This window comes from Lepidochelys olivacea (assembly GCF_965140295.1).
Source record: "Lepidochelys olivacea isolate rLepOli2 genome assembly, chromosome: 6".
Taxonomy (NCBI): Eukaryota; Metazoa; Chordata; order Testudines; family Cheloniidae; genus Lepidochelys; species Lepidochelys olivacea.
The window spans coordinates 18797033-18812834 of record NC_140416.1 but is presented as its reverse complement, the minus strand read 5'-3'; the positions used below and the strand labels follow the sequence as shown (position 1 = coordinate 18812834).

General features: G+C 49.0%; 1 protein-coding gene across 2 annotated transcripts in view; it reads right to left on the bottom strand.

Annotated features, from left to right (window-relative positions):
* Positions 1 to 788: 788 nt before the first annotated feature.
* The window catches only part of PNPLA2 (patatin like domain 2, triacylglycerol lipase), a 51483-nt gene continuing 36469 nt past the window's right edge, over positions 789 to 15802 (bottom strand). Inside the window, exons 4-9 of one of the 2 annotated variants that reach the window (XM_084630868.1) lie at positions 12079 to 12288; positions 11019 to 11079; positions 9519 to 9692; positions 8549 to 8681; positions 7462 to 7584; positions 789 to 6129 (exon numbers count right to left, since the gene is read on the bottom strand). In XM_084630868.1, coding sequence (XP_084486994.1) covers positions 5865 to 6129; positions 7462 to 7584; positions 8549 to 8681; positions 9519 to 9692; positions 11019 to 11079; positions 12079 to 12288 — 966 coding nt within the window. In that variant the 3' untranslated portion in view covers positions 789 to 5864. Of the gene's footprint in view, positions 6130 to 7416; positions 7585 to 8548; positions 8682 to 9518; positions 9693 to 11018; positions 11080 to 12078; positions 12289 to 15802 lie in introns of both variants that reach the window. The other variant, XM_084630869.1, reaches the window with a different exon arrangement.

Below are 15802 nucleotides of genomic sequence, written 5' to 3'. Positions count from 1 at the left end.
TGTTCAGTTCAGGGACAGCCTGACGGAAAAGTAACCAGCCAGCCTGTGGTGAGAAGCATCTAAGTTTGTAAGGACATTGAAAGTGTTAAGATCAGCTTAGAATGTGTTTTGCTTTTATTTCATTTGACCAAATCTGACTTGTTACACTTGACTTATAGTCACTTTAAATCTACTTTTATAGTTAATAAATGTTTATTCTACCTGAAGCAGTGCGTTTGGGGTGTCAGAGGCTCCCCTTGGGATAACAAACCTGGTACATATCAATTTCTTTGTTAAACTGATGAACTTATATAAGCTTGCAGCATCCAGAGGGCATAACTGGACACTGCAAGACGGAGGTTCCTAGAGCTGTGTCTGGGACCAGAGATATTGGCTAGTGTCATTCGCTTGCAGGTAGCAGGGAGCAGCTTACATGCCAGAGGCCGTTCATGAACAGCCCAGGAGGGGGGGTTCTCACAGCAGAGCAGCGTAAGGCTGGCTCCCAGAGTCAAGGATTGGAGAGGCATAGCAGATCACCCGTCTGAATAACACCAGAGGGGAACATCACAATCGGGTCTCCTGAATCCCAGTCATGTGCACTATCCACTGGGCCACACGACCTCCAATGCACTCAAGAGGAGTGGCTCCCCTTAGGCTGCCTAGAACTTGATGAACTGGGTGCAGCCCAAAGTTTCCAATGTACATCTTGGAGTGCATTTAAAATCTTTCATAAACTTTTAGTAGTAAAAGGAAGAAAGCAAGCCACCACACCAGCTGAGAATTTTTAGAAAGTTTTTATTAGAGGTATATTTTTGCCAAAATAAATAGTTACACTTTCTTCAGCAAAATATTAGAAAACAAGAACAGGAGGGGGAAAAAAGGCATCAAAATTTTAATGCTGAACGTTCAAGTGACTGAGTGCTACTTAATGACATTGCCGTGTAAATAAATCAATTGCTTATGTTGTCACTGATCTAATCACTGCTCTGACTTCAGTAAATTCCCGCAGTACTCTACGTTTGCTCTATATGCTCTGCACAGGCCCACCACATCAGCAGGAGAGCTCTAAGGAGGAGCTGGCCCACAGAGTTCTCACCTATACACTGCAAGTGAAACACACAAACAGAAAACAAGTTTTATTTCTAGACCTGTACTTGGCATCTGTGGTTCCTTGCCCTTTGTAGGCAGGCCTGAGTGCATCAGTTCAGGGCAAGGGCGCTAATGCATTAGAGATTTACTGTAGTGGAGCCCTGCACCGGCATGGGGTGGTGGTGGTGGCAGATAGATTTCTCTCGTTTCCCTCCCCGACATGAAGCATGTTGAGAAACAACTAACTGCAGCCGCATTCAGAAAGGCAGATTCCACAGGGAGAGTGGAAAGGGGAGGTAGGGAGTGTGATGGGGAGTGCAACAAGGAAGGGAAAGGGTGGGAACACGGTGTAAAGAAGGCACACTGTGGAGTTCAACGCAATGCTGAACTGGCAGATGCATCTGACTGACCAAGCTAGTCCATTGTTTCCTTATCTCCTCCTAAATCAAATCCCAGCTCTCATCTGAGAAAAACATATATATGCGCTCTGAATGGTGACCTCATGGGACGCTTGCAAAGCTCAGCATAGCATTGACCAGAGATGGACTACACAAGGCAGACAGCAGGAATCTTGTCCACACACCCCTCGTCCACACTTGCCCTTTCTGCCATGGTAACTGGCGGAAGTCTCATCACTGAAGAAAACCATCGAAAACCAGACAGAAGCAGGAAGACTATTGTAGTCTGGTAACAGCCCTGCTGCATTGGCAGAGGGATAACCTAGATGACTGGAGAGAGTTAAGTTTCTCTGGCCCCCTATGATCTTCCAGAAGGGAGTGATCCCCAGGACCACTGAATATCAGAGAAGTGTTTGGCATCCTGTCCCCTTTAAGAGCCACTTGCAATAATATTAGGATTGAGGCAGACACGACACACACCCAGCATAGGGTACACTCATCATAGTTTACAGAGCGAGTTCAGAAGATATGCAGTGTTGTGCATAACATAAAATAACTATACAGTACAACTTAATTTAGTCATTGGTTATATACACAAGTTCATTATGTGCCTCATTACAAGCAGCAAGCAGTATTTACATAAAGTATATTTAGCTTCTTGTGCACGTGGGCTAAGGTGCTATATTAATAAGCTTGACATTACAGAAAGCAACCTTGGTGTGAAAGTGGTGGAAGCTACGTGGCTCAGGACATTAGACAAAGCACTAGCAAACTGCTGAATGGAAGTATCCTGCACTGGATCCCAGGCGACTGGCTCAATGTAACAGGGGTTCTCTCTCATTTCTTAAAGCCACACGCTGACTAGGACCAGCAGCACCACATTCAAGGGCTTTGAACTATTGCGTGATGCACATTGAAGTTGGTTTCTCTCAAGCCAAGTTTTCAAAGTGTCCTCTTGTGTTGGGCACTTCAGATTTTGGGCTGATCAATGTTTGTCTCACCAAAGAATGAGTTACAGCTGGCAAGGAATGTTAGACATAACAAGAAGGGGGTCTTCAAATATGTCAGACATAGAAGAAAGATCAGGGGGATGGTGTGGGTCCACTGTTCACTGGAGAAGGTGAGCTGTATCAGAAGATGATAGGTAGGCAGAGCTGCTCCTACTTTGCTTCAGTCTTCTCACAAAAAACGTGTCCGAACGATTAGCCAAGTTACCATAGACAATAAAGGGGAAGAGATACAGATCGGGATAAGTAAAGAACACGTCAGAGATCTTCTGATCAATTTGAATTAATTCAAATCAGTGGGGCATGATGCTATTCACCTGAGGGTACTGAAGGAATTAGCTGAAGAAATCTCAGAGCCAGTGGCAATATTTACAAACTCATGGATGACAGGAGAGGTCCTGGAAGACTAGAGAAGGGCTAAGGTGGTGCCCACCTTTAAAAAGTGGGGAAAGGAGGAGCCAGGGAACTGTAGACCAATCAACCTGACTTCAGTACATGGGAAGCTATTAGAGCAATGTATAAAACATTCAATTTGCAAATACCTAGAGGATGCAGGGGTGATCAGTAGCAGGCAGTATGGATATACCAAGGACAAATCGTGCCAAACCAGCTTGATTTCCTTCTTTGACAGGGTAACTGGTTTGGTGGATAGGGGGGATGCGGTGGACATAATATACCTGGATTTCAACGAGGCTTCTGAAATAGTCCCACGTGACATTCTGATAGGGAAGTCGGAGAAATGTGGGTGCAGTGGAATTACGGTTCAGTGGATACATAATTGGTTAAACAATTGCAGACAAAGCGTAATGATTAATGCAAAGATACGGGACATAAAACAAGGGGGGATTGCCCACGCTTTGGAGGATAAAGCTAAAATTCACAGGGATTTTGATAAATTGGAGGACTGGGTTATGGACAACAAAATGAAATTCAACAAAGACAAATGTAAGGTGCTATGCTTAGGGAAGAAAAACCAAATGCACAAATACAGAATGGGGGAAAACTGGCTAGCCTGGACTATTGCAGAGACAAATATCAGGCCCGTTTCATCAACTGAGCAGGGGCTTGCACTATGCAGGGAATGTCACTTGAAGATTGGCAAGGGGACACTAAATCACACAAGCTTGTCTCCAGACCAGTGTCTTGTGGGCACAGACAGGTCTACCACCACCAGGGCCTCTCCACCTTCAGAGTCCTGCTTGCAGATGGCAACCACAAAATGAACACCGTGGTTACTCGGTGAGCTCCTGGCTGCTTTCTGCCAGAAGGTCTCTATGGTGCATGTCATTATAAGCATTATAGCAATACTCCTTTTGGTGGAGGCAGACACTCCCACCCACACCAAGTGTATCATCCAGGCCATGGCTGCTAGCAAGCATGCAACCTCACCTTCAGAAGGAGGGACACCTTTTCTCATCAGGTCCAGGACACATATGCTCTGCTGGACTTTCTATTCTCTCTCTCTCTCCAAGCTGTTAGTTATTGATCATGTGCCAATCACCAGGGTTTCTGGGTGCATCTCCTCTTCTTTACAAAGTGGCATTTGAAAACCTTGTATGAGTCACTAGTCTATGTATACAGTATATAGCTGAACCTGCCCCCCTCCAAAAAAAAAGGACACATTCATTTTGCTTTGGCCTATTGCAGCTTGTTTGTGCTAGCAGAGGTAGAAAGAAGCCCCACACAGCCAGAGGCATTGCAAGGAGAGGAACCTTGAAGATGGTTTTGTGTCACAGACACAGTCACAGTATTAGGATTTTGGCTTTTTCAGTACGTACAATCCCCACTGGCGGCCATCTCTCCCCTCCCACTGAGAAATGAGGCAAGTAACAGGTGGGACTAGACACCCATCCTCTCACGGAGAATGTGCCAAAGAAACAGCTTTGCTAGAAGCATATGTGCAATGGAATGCTACTGGGTTACCTTGGGACAATGCATATTTCAAGGCAGCACCTTCCGAACACTGGGCAGAGTTCAGCCCTGGTATAACCCCAATGACTCATCTTTTAAGTGACAAAATAAAGATACAGTGGCCTGCACACAGATTTGGCACTTCTTGCTTCACCTCCCCGACTTCCTTGTTCTTCTTGCGCACACTATGCTGTCACCTTTGGGGCAGTACCACCTTCGGTCAGAATGGGGGGCACACAGCTCCCGCTTGGGGAGTTGACACGGCAGCATCTCTGGGACTGGCAATCTGCATCATCCAACGTCAGCTCCTTCACTAAGGTCCAAAATCACCACAAGCATACGCAGGTGCAACATCACTGGTTATGACGGAATTCTGTCCTTTTGCGCCAGCGGGGAATTGGGTTTCAGGGTTCTCCAGCTCCATGGTCCCTGGGACTTGGAACCCATTCCCCCTCCAGATGACCATCTCCTGGGCACCTGCTGCGACATTCCACCACAAGCCACTGGGACACAACATGCACTGTACAGTCTTCACATTCGGCCTTCCTACAAGCCCTTCACATTCCTTCCCCAGCGGCAGCCATCGGGCCAATCCAGGGAAGGAAGGCTGAGATTTCGCAATGCCACCTAAGGCTAGTTCAATTAAAATGAATGGGAATCAGGCACCTAAATCCTGAAAAATCTCAGATGAACATCTCATGTTTCCCCCCCACACCAAAAAAAATTCCCAGCCAGTTTTATCACTTCAGATCTCAGGCCTCCAGAGCCCAATGGAGACAAAGATCCCTAAAGGAGAGAGGCAAGAGAGACCAAGAAGAGATGAAGGAAGCTTAGAGCACCATCTGTGGGTATCCAGTTCTCTCCTGTAACTCTGTAGTCCCAATGCCAGTGAAATCTACATTAACAGCAGCAGGGTCAGAGCTGGCTTTGAGTGAGGATAGAGGTCAAAATTTGGCTCCAACGAAGGAGAGTTGAGAGGCGGGTTTGGGCCCATACAATAGCTGCTTTGGTACTATGGGCTGCTTTACCTCCTGGTAGCACAAACAGTGAAGAGCCACAGGGTGCTGGATTGTTTAAAACAAAAAAATCAAAGAAGCAAAGCCATGAATTTGTAGATCTAAAACCAGAGACAATTAAAACAAGCTCCAGAGCATGAGCTACATCCTGATCTAGGCTACATCCCTCCACGTATGTCTCCTGGAGGAGCCCATTGGAACCGTTACAGCACAGTCGGGGATTGCCACCTCCCCCATGCTGGGTGCTGATACACTTCTCTAAGTGGTCATCATCAGCAAACATGTTCACTTTAACACAGTGCCCCCTTCCCCTAGTCAGGCAAGTAGCAATTAGCTACAATGGATGCCACTGCTTTGTTCATGGGGAAGCTCCCATCACAGGCTTCCAAGAACCAACGGTGGAAAGTTGCTGAGATGCAGGTCTGACCCCAGCAGCCTGCCTCCTCCTGGCTGCGGCTGGGGGCTCAGAAGTGTGGCAGGCTCTCTTGCACATGGTCTGTTGGCGAGAGTCTCATCTGCAGCCCATCCGACGGGAAGATGGAGGCCTGCATGTCCACGTTGATGCAGAACAATCCTAGCATGAGCTGGCGCTGATATTCCTCCCACTTTGTCTTAACGTCTGTCAGGGAGAGGTTGCTTCGCACCCACTGGGGCAGCACCTCACTATAGGTAGAGGCCAAGGGGATTGGCAGGCTCTGGGTCCTTCGGAGCTCAAAATGGTAGTACAGCCTGAAAGGCAATGAACATGGGTTACAACTTAAATACATGAGGGTAGGGACACTCAGACAGCACAGTCCAGTGGCCAGGGCACTGCACAGAGAGTTGGGTGACGTAGGTTCTATTCCCAGTTATGGCACCAACCTGCTTGTGTGACTTTGAGCAAATCATTTCACCTCTATACCCATCCATTTCTGCTCCCCCCTTTGTCTATCTTGTGTATTTAGACTGTAAACTCTTCTGGGTCGGGGTTAACTCTTACTAGGTGTACGTACAGTATTTAGCACAATGAAATCCTGATCTCCTTTGGCACCTCTAGGCTTTTCCATACCACAAGGAATGTTATTTAGATAAAGCATTATATTCTCACCTCAACCTCGGCCCACGCAGGGCACTGGCCAGGCATAATGCAGACAAGCAATGCTGGAGTTGTCCCCAAGTATCTCGACACTAGAGCTGGTTGGGAATTTTTTGCCAAAACTGTTTTCCGTTGGAAAATCCAGATTTGTCAAAATGGCATCTTTCCATGGGAAAGAGTCAGTTTTGATTAAACTTTTGTTGGGAAGGTTTCCTAAGTCCAGGATAGAATTTCTGGATAAAACCAGAGACAGAGAAAGAGCTGTACCCCAGAATAACCAACAGCTTGGTGTTTGGGGGACTCTGCTGGGAGACCCACGTGCAAGTCACTGCTCTGCCTGATTCAGAGCCAAGACTTGAACCTCGGTCTCCCTCATCCAAGAGGAGTGCCCTCCCTACCAGGCTGTTATGGGAAGTGGCGGGGGGGTGTCTGTCTCATGGTCACATGCTCCTCAGTTTTGTCCCAGTGCAGAATGGGAAATTTTTTTGAAAATCGCCACAGTTTTCATAGGACGAGAAACCGGTTTCCCACCCAGCTGTACTCCATTTTGACCTGGACTACCCTGGCTCCCCTAGTACTGACCTATGCTACTCCAGTCATAGGCCTCTAAGCAGAAACGGCCACTTGACCTGAATTATCTTCAGAGGAAACTTTGAGGCTCCAGAGTAATCAAGCTAACAACCACCATGCAAACGGGCATCACTGCGTCTTCTATGAAATGGAGCCAGGTGGACAAGTGAGTACGGCTTTTATACCACGCCCACTGCTATGCGATCTGATCGTTTCAATACAGTATCATTCTGGGAGGGAAGGTGGGAACTTTACCCCAGAACTAAGCAACCCAACAGACAAGGTCTCTTGATTTGCTCCAAGTCGATTCAGTAAGAGTGACACAGCGGAAGGTGAAACAGATGTGTCCCCCTCCCACAGGCCGTACCCACCCCTAAATGGCTGCAGAGGGAGGGCTGGGAGGAAAGCAGAAGAACCTGGCTGAGAGATGGCTTCCCAGTTTCTTCTTGGCTTCCCTCATGAGATAGGTGCATAGATTACTCGTCTGTTCCTTCATCCACCTAATGTCCTCAGGGACATCCGGCAGCCATTCCAGCAACCTGAACAGGAGAGGAGGCACAGAAAGAGAACAATTAGCTGAGAGGCCACTGCTAGATCTGCAGACATGAGAGATGGAAAACATCTTGCAGACCTTCTAGTCCTAGCCCAGCAGGGCCAATGCATGACTGTTTTCCAAAGCTTCATGTCAAATGACTTGAATGATGGCGCTTCCACTGCTTCCTTGATAGGGCACAGCCTAGTCTTGCCTGGAGCAGCAAGATATACATGGATTTCACCCCTGAGGCACTGACAGTCAGCATATTCATGTTGCCATCTCAGGGAAATTTAGTTCATGAACTCCAAGGAGGAGGTAACTAAGAGATGAAAGGCCACGTCACTTTCCAAACCTCTAAGAAGGCTTAAAAATGTAGCCAATTCAGGAATTGAACAGGGAATAGAAAACAGTGGTTTTCCTCTGCCTCTATTGCCTTCTTCCAGCCAGAAACACTATTTCCGTAGGGTGGGTCCATGCTTTACACCAATCCCAACAAAGCACTGAGACTTGTTGCTCTCCCCTTCCCCCTAAGGTGGCAAAATGGGGTCAAAATTCAGATCCAAAACTATCCTCCTCTCCCTCCTTTCCCCAATCAGACCACAATGGCATGTTAAACCTTGTAGGACTCATCCCACCCCCAGATTAACAATTGGGGGGGATGGGCCTACGCTAACGCCACACCTCTCGACCCTCCTGTATCCTTCCACTCCTGTATTCGCGGTGCTGGGGAAGTTTACTACAACTCTGAGAGCAAGTTTCCAAACAGAACCAGCTCTCTTCAGCCTCATGAGTCAGACGGGCTGCGGCTGAAGTCCCAACACAGTGGCCGAGAGGAACTGAAGTTGTCTCCTGGGCAACTATCGTACACAGGAGGGCTGGAATAGATCCTTGCCCTGCCCTAGATCCATGCCCTACTGGCCACATGGCGTGCTGTGCAGCGCTACCAAGCAAACGGGTGCGAGGTTTACCTGACCGTGAAGGAGACGGCTGATTCCACAGGCAACGTGTAGGGGATCATCATGGCAGAGGCCAAGCGCACAGGCAACAAGTTGGTGATGCCAACTAGCAGGCCCCTTTTCTCAGTGCAAGCTTCCAAAAGGGCTGAGGACAGAGAACACCACAGGTTCAGACCAGCCCCCTAGCAAATGCAGCGTGATTGTCCACCACCCCCCCAGTGCTACATGAGCTTCACAAATTATCCTGTCTCATTCAGAGCATGCGCCGTTCCAAACGAGGAGACAAGGAGTTCAAGCCTTTGGCTTCATCTGGCTTATGAGGAGCAAAATCCAGAAACCCCCCTCTCTCCCTCCCACCAAGGGGAGGTGAGCGAGTTCCCGCTCCCGCTCACTTAGGCCACACCGAAGAGCTAAATAGTGCAGAAGCAACCTACAGTGAGAGAAGGGGGTTTTCCCGTGGGGTAGGAACACCACCTCCCCGAGCGACAGTCAGTGGGAGCATTCTTCCATCAGCCTAGCTGCGTCTACACAGGGGGTTAGGTTGACGCAGCCGCGGTGCTGGAGGGTGTGGAGTTTTCACAACCCAGAGTGCTATAGCTGTGTCAACCTATATTTCTAGTGTAGACCAGGCCATAGTCTCTGTGGTCCCTCAGAAGAAGGTGCGGAAGCATAACCCAGTAGTCAGGATGTGTTGCATATGCTCCCCCGCCTCCACACACACACACCGGTGCCCAGTCTATACAGAAAGTGAGGCTGGTACAGCTCTCAACTACAGACCCTGGCTCTTTAGCTCAAGGTGTAGAGTTTCCAGGTTTTAGCTCAGCAGGGCTCCAGTTCAATACGCGGTGCATTAGCTAACATGGCGGTCAACAAGCAACACTCACATCCCAACAGGCCAGTGAGCTATGCTGGTCAGCTTAGAGAGGAGTGAGTTTTTCACTGGAACAGCTAGAAGCCTGGACTGTCCCCCTAGGGACCATACCTTGGTTCAGTCTGGGTGGCAGGTGTTCAAAGATGTGGTCTTCGACAGCAGCCAGCGCAGCGTTCTCCCTCAGCTGGTCCTCAGCTCGTACCTCCTCCTCCTCCGGGTCCCTCTCCCCTGACGAGTTCTCAACAGCCAGGGGACGGTGTGAGGGCCCTGGGCGGTGAAGGAGACCTGGGGAGGGAAGGTGAGTGGAGGGACTGTGGCAATTTAGCTAGTCGTTTTGCTTGCCGATTGGTTAGAGTGCTAGGTTTTACCTCATCTGATGCCACGAGCGGGGATTAACCTTACAGCCGTGAAATAGGCCTTCTATCTCCAACCGCGGGCAGCCATTTTGGCTACCTGTGTTATGGTGCATAGCCAGGTATATTAGATACCTGCTCACCTATGGTGCAACGTGAAGCTGGAGTGCCTTTCTCAGCCAGATAAGCTAACACCTCCCAGTACACTCTGGAAATACCGTAGGTTATTGCTTTCATAACTGTTTTATTGGTATATACTCAAACCATAGGCAGAGTCAGACCCATGCTTAATCCAAACCTCTCGGATTTACTATACGGCACAGATCCAGCCCACCCTGCAAGACTATAGCTGCTTGTAACTTCACCATTGGCAGACCCTGCCTACATGAAGGTCGTTTGCACCAGTGTAAGCACACTTCACTGGTGCAGGCCCCCCCATACCAATGCACTATGCTGACAGAAAGCACAGCTTCCCCCAGAACAGGGACATCCAGTGACATAACAGAGACGCTGCCTTTGTTTCCTTACCATCCCCGGGGGCGAAGTACACAGGACAAAATGAATGAGTAAAAAGCTTGATCTGCTACAGCCTGGCCACAAGGTGGCACCAGAGGCACATGCAGTGTGCCATGAAAACAACGTTAACACGGGTTTCAGAGGAGCAGCCTCAGAGGAGCAGCCGTGTTAGTCTGTATCCGCAAAAAGAACGGGAGGACTTGTGGCACCTTAGAGACTAACCAATTTATTTGAGCATGAGCTTTCGTGAGCTACAGCTCACTTCATCGGATGCATACCGTGGAAAGTACAGATGTATTTTCCACTGAACGCATCCGATGAAGTGAGCTGTAGCTCACGAAAGCTCATGCTCAAATAAATTGGTTAGTCTCTAAGGTGCCACAAGTCCTCCGTTTCTTTTAGCATTAACACAGGATGTCAGTAAAGCTGGAGCAGAAGTGTCTCACTGCATCAAGGCAGAGAATACGAGAGCTCTGTAGTGCTGAGACATACTTCGGTTTATTTTATTGCTTACAGGCTTTGAAGCATCAGAGGTCAAATTCACACGTGGTGTAACCCCGACTTCATTGCAGTTACACTAGGAATCAATTTGGCCCTCAGTTTTCCTGCATATCCCCGCCCCTCCCCCAACAACTTTCAGTTAAACCCCATGGCCTGGCACAGAAGGGGTTAACCAAGCCAGACAGTGTCCCTTTAACATAAGCAAATGCAGTCAGTGCAAGGTAGTAGCCTAGCGTCTTACCATTCTTCTTCAGGAAGTGCAGTGCATCCCGGTAGCCCTGCTTGCACATGTCCCGGAGCACCTGCATGGAGACACAGAGTGGGGTCACTGGGGAGGCAGGGGAGTTTGAGCCCAAGGTTGTTTGGTTGGGTGCAGTGTGGTGCAGATTTCAATCCTGGGCTGGGATTTCTAGAGGAAATGCAAGAACTCTCTCCCCATCCTGCCCCACCTGATCAGGAGGTTGGTTCATTGCTTATCCTTCCTCCCCCCACAAACTCATCCCTGCCAACCTCTTCATCTGCTCCCCATCCTGGCACTTGAGCAGCAAAGGAGGGAGGGGAGGGTCAGAAACAGTCTTGGGGGCAAGGGGACACCATGTGAAAGGAGGCACCACTTGCATGGCCATTTGCATCTCAAGAGCCAGCCCTCTCTGATCCAAGGTCACAGTGGGCATGTCACATCGAGACATGGCCCTAAAAGTATTTTTTGGCCTCCCTGGTAAGCTGCTCCGATTGGCAGGTAAGTTGTGGAATCCTTCACCAACAGAATCATAGGATGGTCCACTGGATATCTGCCCTTATAAAGCCCTCCAGAGAACAGGGGGGTGGGCAGCGCATGTGAGGCAGAGAGAGAGGCAGCTCACAGTATCCAAGCTATCCATGGCGCTTGTAACAAACAAGCGCACTCAAAATGACTGCCTATCAGCTGGTTGGCGGGCAGTCACTGCTGAGCCACCAATGGCAAGATGATGCTTAACCTTATGCCGAAAGGTTCCAGACTGGCTTTTAAAATGCAGGGGCGGATTGGTCCTGGGTGCATGTGCGTCCTTGTTCGGAAGTGGTTCCCATTTCTTGCATGGTGCCAATTAAATCGAAAGCCACCCACAGGAGGGTATTTTCAGGGTTTCCACCAGCGCCTGCATTCAGGATTTCCCAGGGGGAAGGACACCAGTGTAGCTTGTTTAAATGGCGATGGGATGAACTCTGGGGGCTTAAATGTCGATGCAAACATAGGATCCAGAGCGCCACCCACCAAGCCGTGGTGCACAGTCAGCATTCTGCTGCCCCAACAGGCCGCTCACCTGAGGCTCTGGGGGGAACAAGGCTTTCGAGAGGCGGTAGAGGTTGCGAAGGTTGAACTGGATGCTGGTGTTGGTGACTCTCAGCTCGTGAATGTTTGTGGAGCTGTCCCGGGGGCAGATGTCACTCTCGCCTGAGAACGGAGACACCGTGATGGTGTTCTTCAGCTCGTACTGTGGCAAGTTGTCCGAAATCCCTCCATCAACATACCTCTGGAGGGAAGGAGACAAAAATGACTGGATAAGGTTTTTTCCCCCACCTCTTCCTCCGTAAGCCAGTTTCTATCTATCCTCTGCATCCCTAGTGCACACACCCACAAGCCAGGAGAGTACTACAAATAGAGTTTACACTAACAGTGGCTGGATTGACAGCCATGTCTTCCCATCTAGGGAGTTTGTGATACTTTCTAACTGGCTTTCTGTGCCTATTCACCTGCATGAATTTTTAGTCACAGGAATGTTTGTGGAGACAGGAAAAAGGTCACCCCTGTGAATACAGATTCACAAGAATTTGCAACAGAAACCATAATCAGCACTCTTTGGGGGCTTGGGAGCCATCCAATCAAACAGCAGAAATAATATGGTGACACTTAGGTGACCAATAACAGTGTGGGTGGCACTAACCTAAGCTACGTTCACAGTGACTAGTTTGCAAGGAAGTCTGTACTTTGAGCATTCCTATAAACCACCCATCTAGACATTTTAGAACAAACAAGTTAGTAAATACAGAGGCCTGCTGGTGGATAATTGGGCGATAAAAAAAATTAAGGCGTAGATTCTTTGCTGCCAATTTGTCTGCTCAGCTGTAAAAGTCACATACGTGCCCATTTTAAACCCTTTTAAAGGAACCCATTGGCTGGCTAGGTTTAGCTTTGGCATAGGAGTGGAACAGGAGGGTTCTCTGGTGTTGCGCACAATTACCATGCTCTTTTAATAGCGATGGTTCTGTGCACACAGTTACTGCTAATTATCCTTGGTGGAGAGACAGCTTTGGCATGTTCAGATCTAGCTAACTGGGTTGTAGTGGGGTGGCTGCCCCAGTCCTGGAACAGGGGTTAAAAGCAGCCAAGCTAGGCTGATTGGAGTAGCTGACCACAGGTGTGGCCAGCCCAATCAGGCCACAGCTGGCCCTATAAAGGGGCTGCGAGCTTGGAGCTGGAAGGAGTTTCTCTTCAGTTCTGGAGGAAAAGGGCCTAGCTGCCTGAGATCAAGGTACCTGAAGTAGAGCAGGGTTGGGGGAAGGCAAGAGGAGCTGCGGAGCTCCAGCCTGACTAAACCCCCAGGCTGCAGGCCTTGTTGAAGGCCTACAAAAGGTACTGGGCCACAGAGGGGCAGCCCAAGGACAGGCAAAGGCAGCTGGTCCTAACCCCTTACCAATAATGAGTGGCCACTGCAGTCTGCCCCAGTGAGCAGGGGCTAGATGATGACTGGCAGTCGCCACTGAGGCAAGGTGGGTTTAGAGGGTTGGGGGTTCCCCTGGGAGGGGAGACCTCCAGTGTGGGTACTGCTGGGGCAGAACCCTGAGGTAAAGGGCACCGGGGTCTGGGAGGAACACGGGGGCCAGCGACAGGCGAGACACTGGCCTGGAGGAGGCGTTCCATATACTGGAGAGCTAATTCCTGAGACGACCAGCAGGAGGTACCGCACCAGTGAGTCATTGCTTTGCTACATGGGTCAATTCAAAGCATCCTTTAGCTTTTGCATGATCATAGACTGAACAAGACGACTCCCACCCTGGTCCAGCAAGCAGTAGCCAGATGCTAAAGGGATATGTTACTGGCTCGGCTGGCAGAGCAATAAGACAGAAGAGACTCCTGTAGAGCAACGAGGCAGGAACCTGTAGCCTCTCAGACAAGGCTCCTATTGACTTGCAGTGAACTGCAGGGTCAGCCCCAATGTAAGAGACCCTTCCGTCTGGGCAGGTGACTAACAAAAAGGAATGCCTGGATGACTAATAGCTGGCTAGAGGAGAACCCAAGCTAGACTAAGGAGCTGCTGGGAGGAAGAGGGAAATGCCCCCGCACTCAGCTCCATTGAACAGCCCATTAAAAGGACTGCAAGGCTGAGGGCAGTCAAGCATTATAACAACAAGAAACTGGCAAGACCTTTTGGAAGTCAGTCCAGCCCCATAACAGGACACTTGAGTTCTGGCTCCCTTTTCAGCCAGGCCAGTAAGAAGGGCGGATCTTTCACTGTGCAGTGCCGGGGAAGGCTGGATGTTGGGAGGAGAGGGGAGGCAGGAGAAAATGTTTTACATTTTGTTCTCTCTAGCTGGAAGGGAAACAAGTGGCTTATCTCTGAACGGCTCCCACCAGCCCCCTGCTGTCGCTGTTATTCACGTCCTTATGTAACAGGCCAGAAAAAATTCCTTCTCCACAGATGGCCTTTCACCTACTTCTACTGGGGAACACAGAGCACACACTGAACTTCTCCAGCAGGCTCCCGGGGCCCCGGGCGAACAAGTTCACCTGCATGGTTCCTACTGTTGCCTGGACTGAGTGCTTTTGCCCACCGGGTGATCTCTGGGCTGCCCAGCACACTTGTCTGAGATAAACCTGGGGGAAAGCAAGACCCTGGTCTTTTATTGTTAGGTTTGCAGGGCAATTCTGCTTCAAAGGGCCTAAAAGTAAGAGTTCAAGGAGGGGCTGGATTCCCCATCGTTTTTTACAGGCAATGGTGCCTACAGCAATGCAATCAGCGAATGGGCTGGGTGGTGTTTACTGAGTGGACACTGGCATCTCGACACACCAGATATGTGGAACTTGGTGACCATGCAGGAGTCGCAATAGCAAGGTGGGAGAGAGATAAGAGGGAACCAACCAAACTCAAGGGGAAAACACAGCATGGAATAGCAATAAATGACCCCTGCACAGGGCGCTGCCTGGGCATTAGCGAACCCAGCCTCAACAAGTCGCAAAGGAGGACCCTGCTTCTCCACCTGGTATTTCACAGACAGTCCTCCTCTATCCCCAGGCTGAAGAGAGCTGCAGTTGTTAGGTACCATTCCCTACCCTAGCAGCAGCTCATTTGAAGGGTCACTTTGTATAGCCAGAGATGGAGAGACCTGCTAACCCCACAATTTTGGGCGGGAGGAGAGGGGAAGGCAGAAGGAGACGAGCTAGAGAAGTCTGCTCCACAGTATGAGAGGTGGATGAATGTTTGACTACCTTGGGTCAGGGACTATCTTTTTGTTTTGTTTGTACAGTGCCTAGTACAATAGGGTTCTGGGTCATTACCACAGTTCCTAGGCACTATAGTAGTATAAGTATTAAATAAGTTTAGCCCAGTGGTTTTTAAATCAGGGTATGCATACCCCTAGGGGTACACAGAGGTCTTTTAAGGGTACATCACTTCATCTACAGATTTGCCTAGTTTTGTAACAGGCTGCATAAGAAGCACTAGCTAAAATTTCATGACTTGTTTATACTGCTCTATATACAATACACTGAAAGGTAAGTACAATATTTATATTCCAAATTATTTTTCATAACTTTATGGTAATGAGAGAGTCAGCAATTGTTCAGTAATAGCGTACTGTGATACTTTTGTATTTTTGTCTGATTTTGTAAGCAAGTCATTTTAATTGAGGTGAAACTTGGGGGTACGCAAGACAAATCAAGACTCCTAAAAGAGGTAAAGTAGTCTAGAAAGATTGAGAACCACTGGTATAGAGTAGCCCAGTGCTTCTCAAGCTATCTGATGTGGGGGACTGGCAATTTTTTTTCCC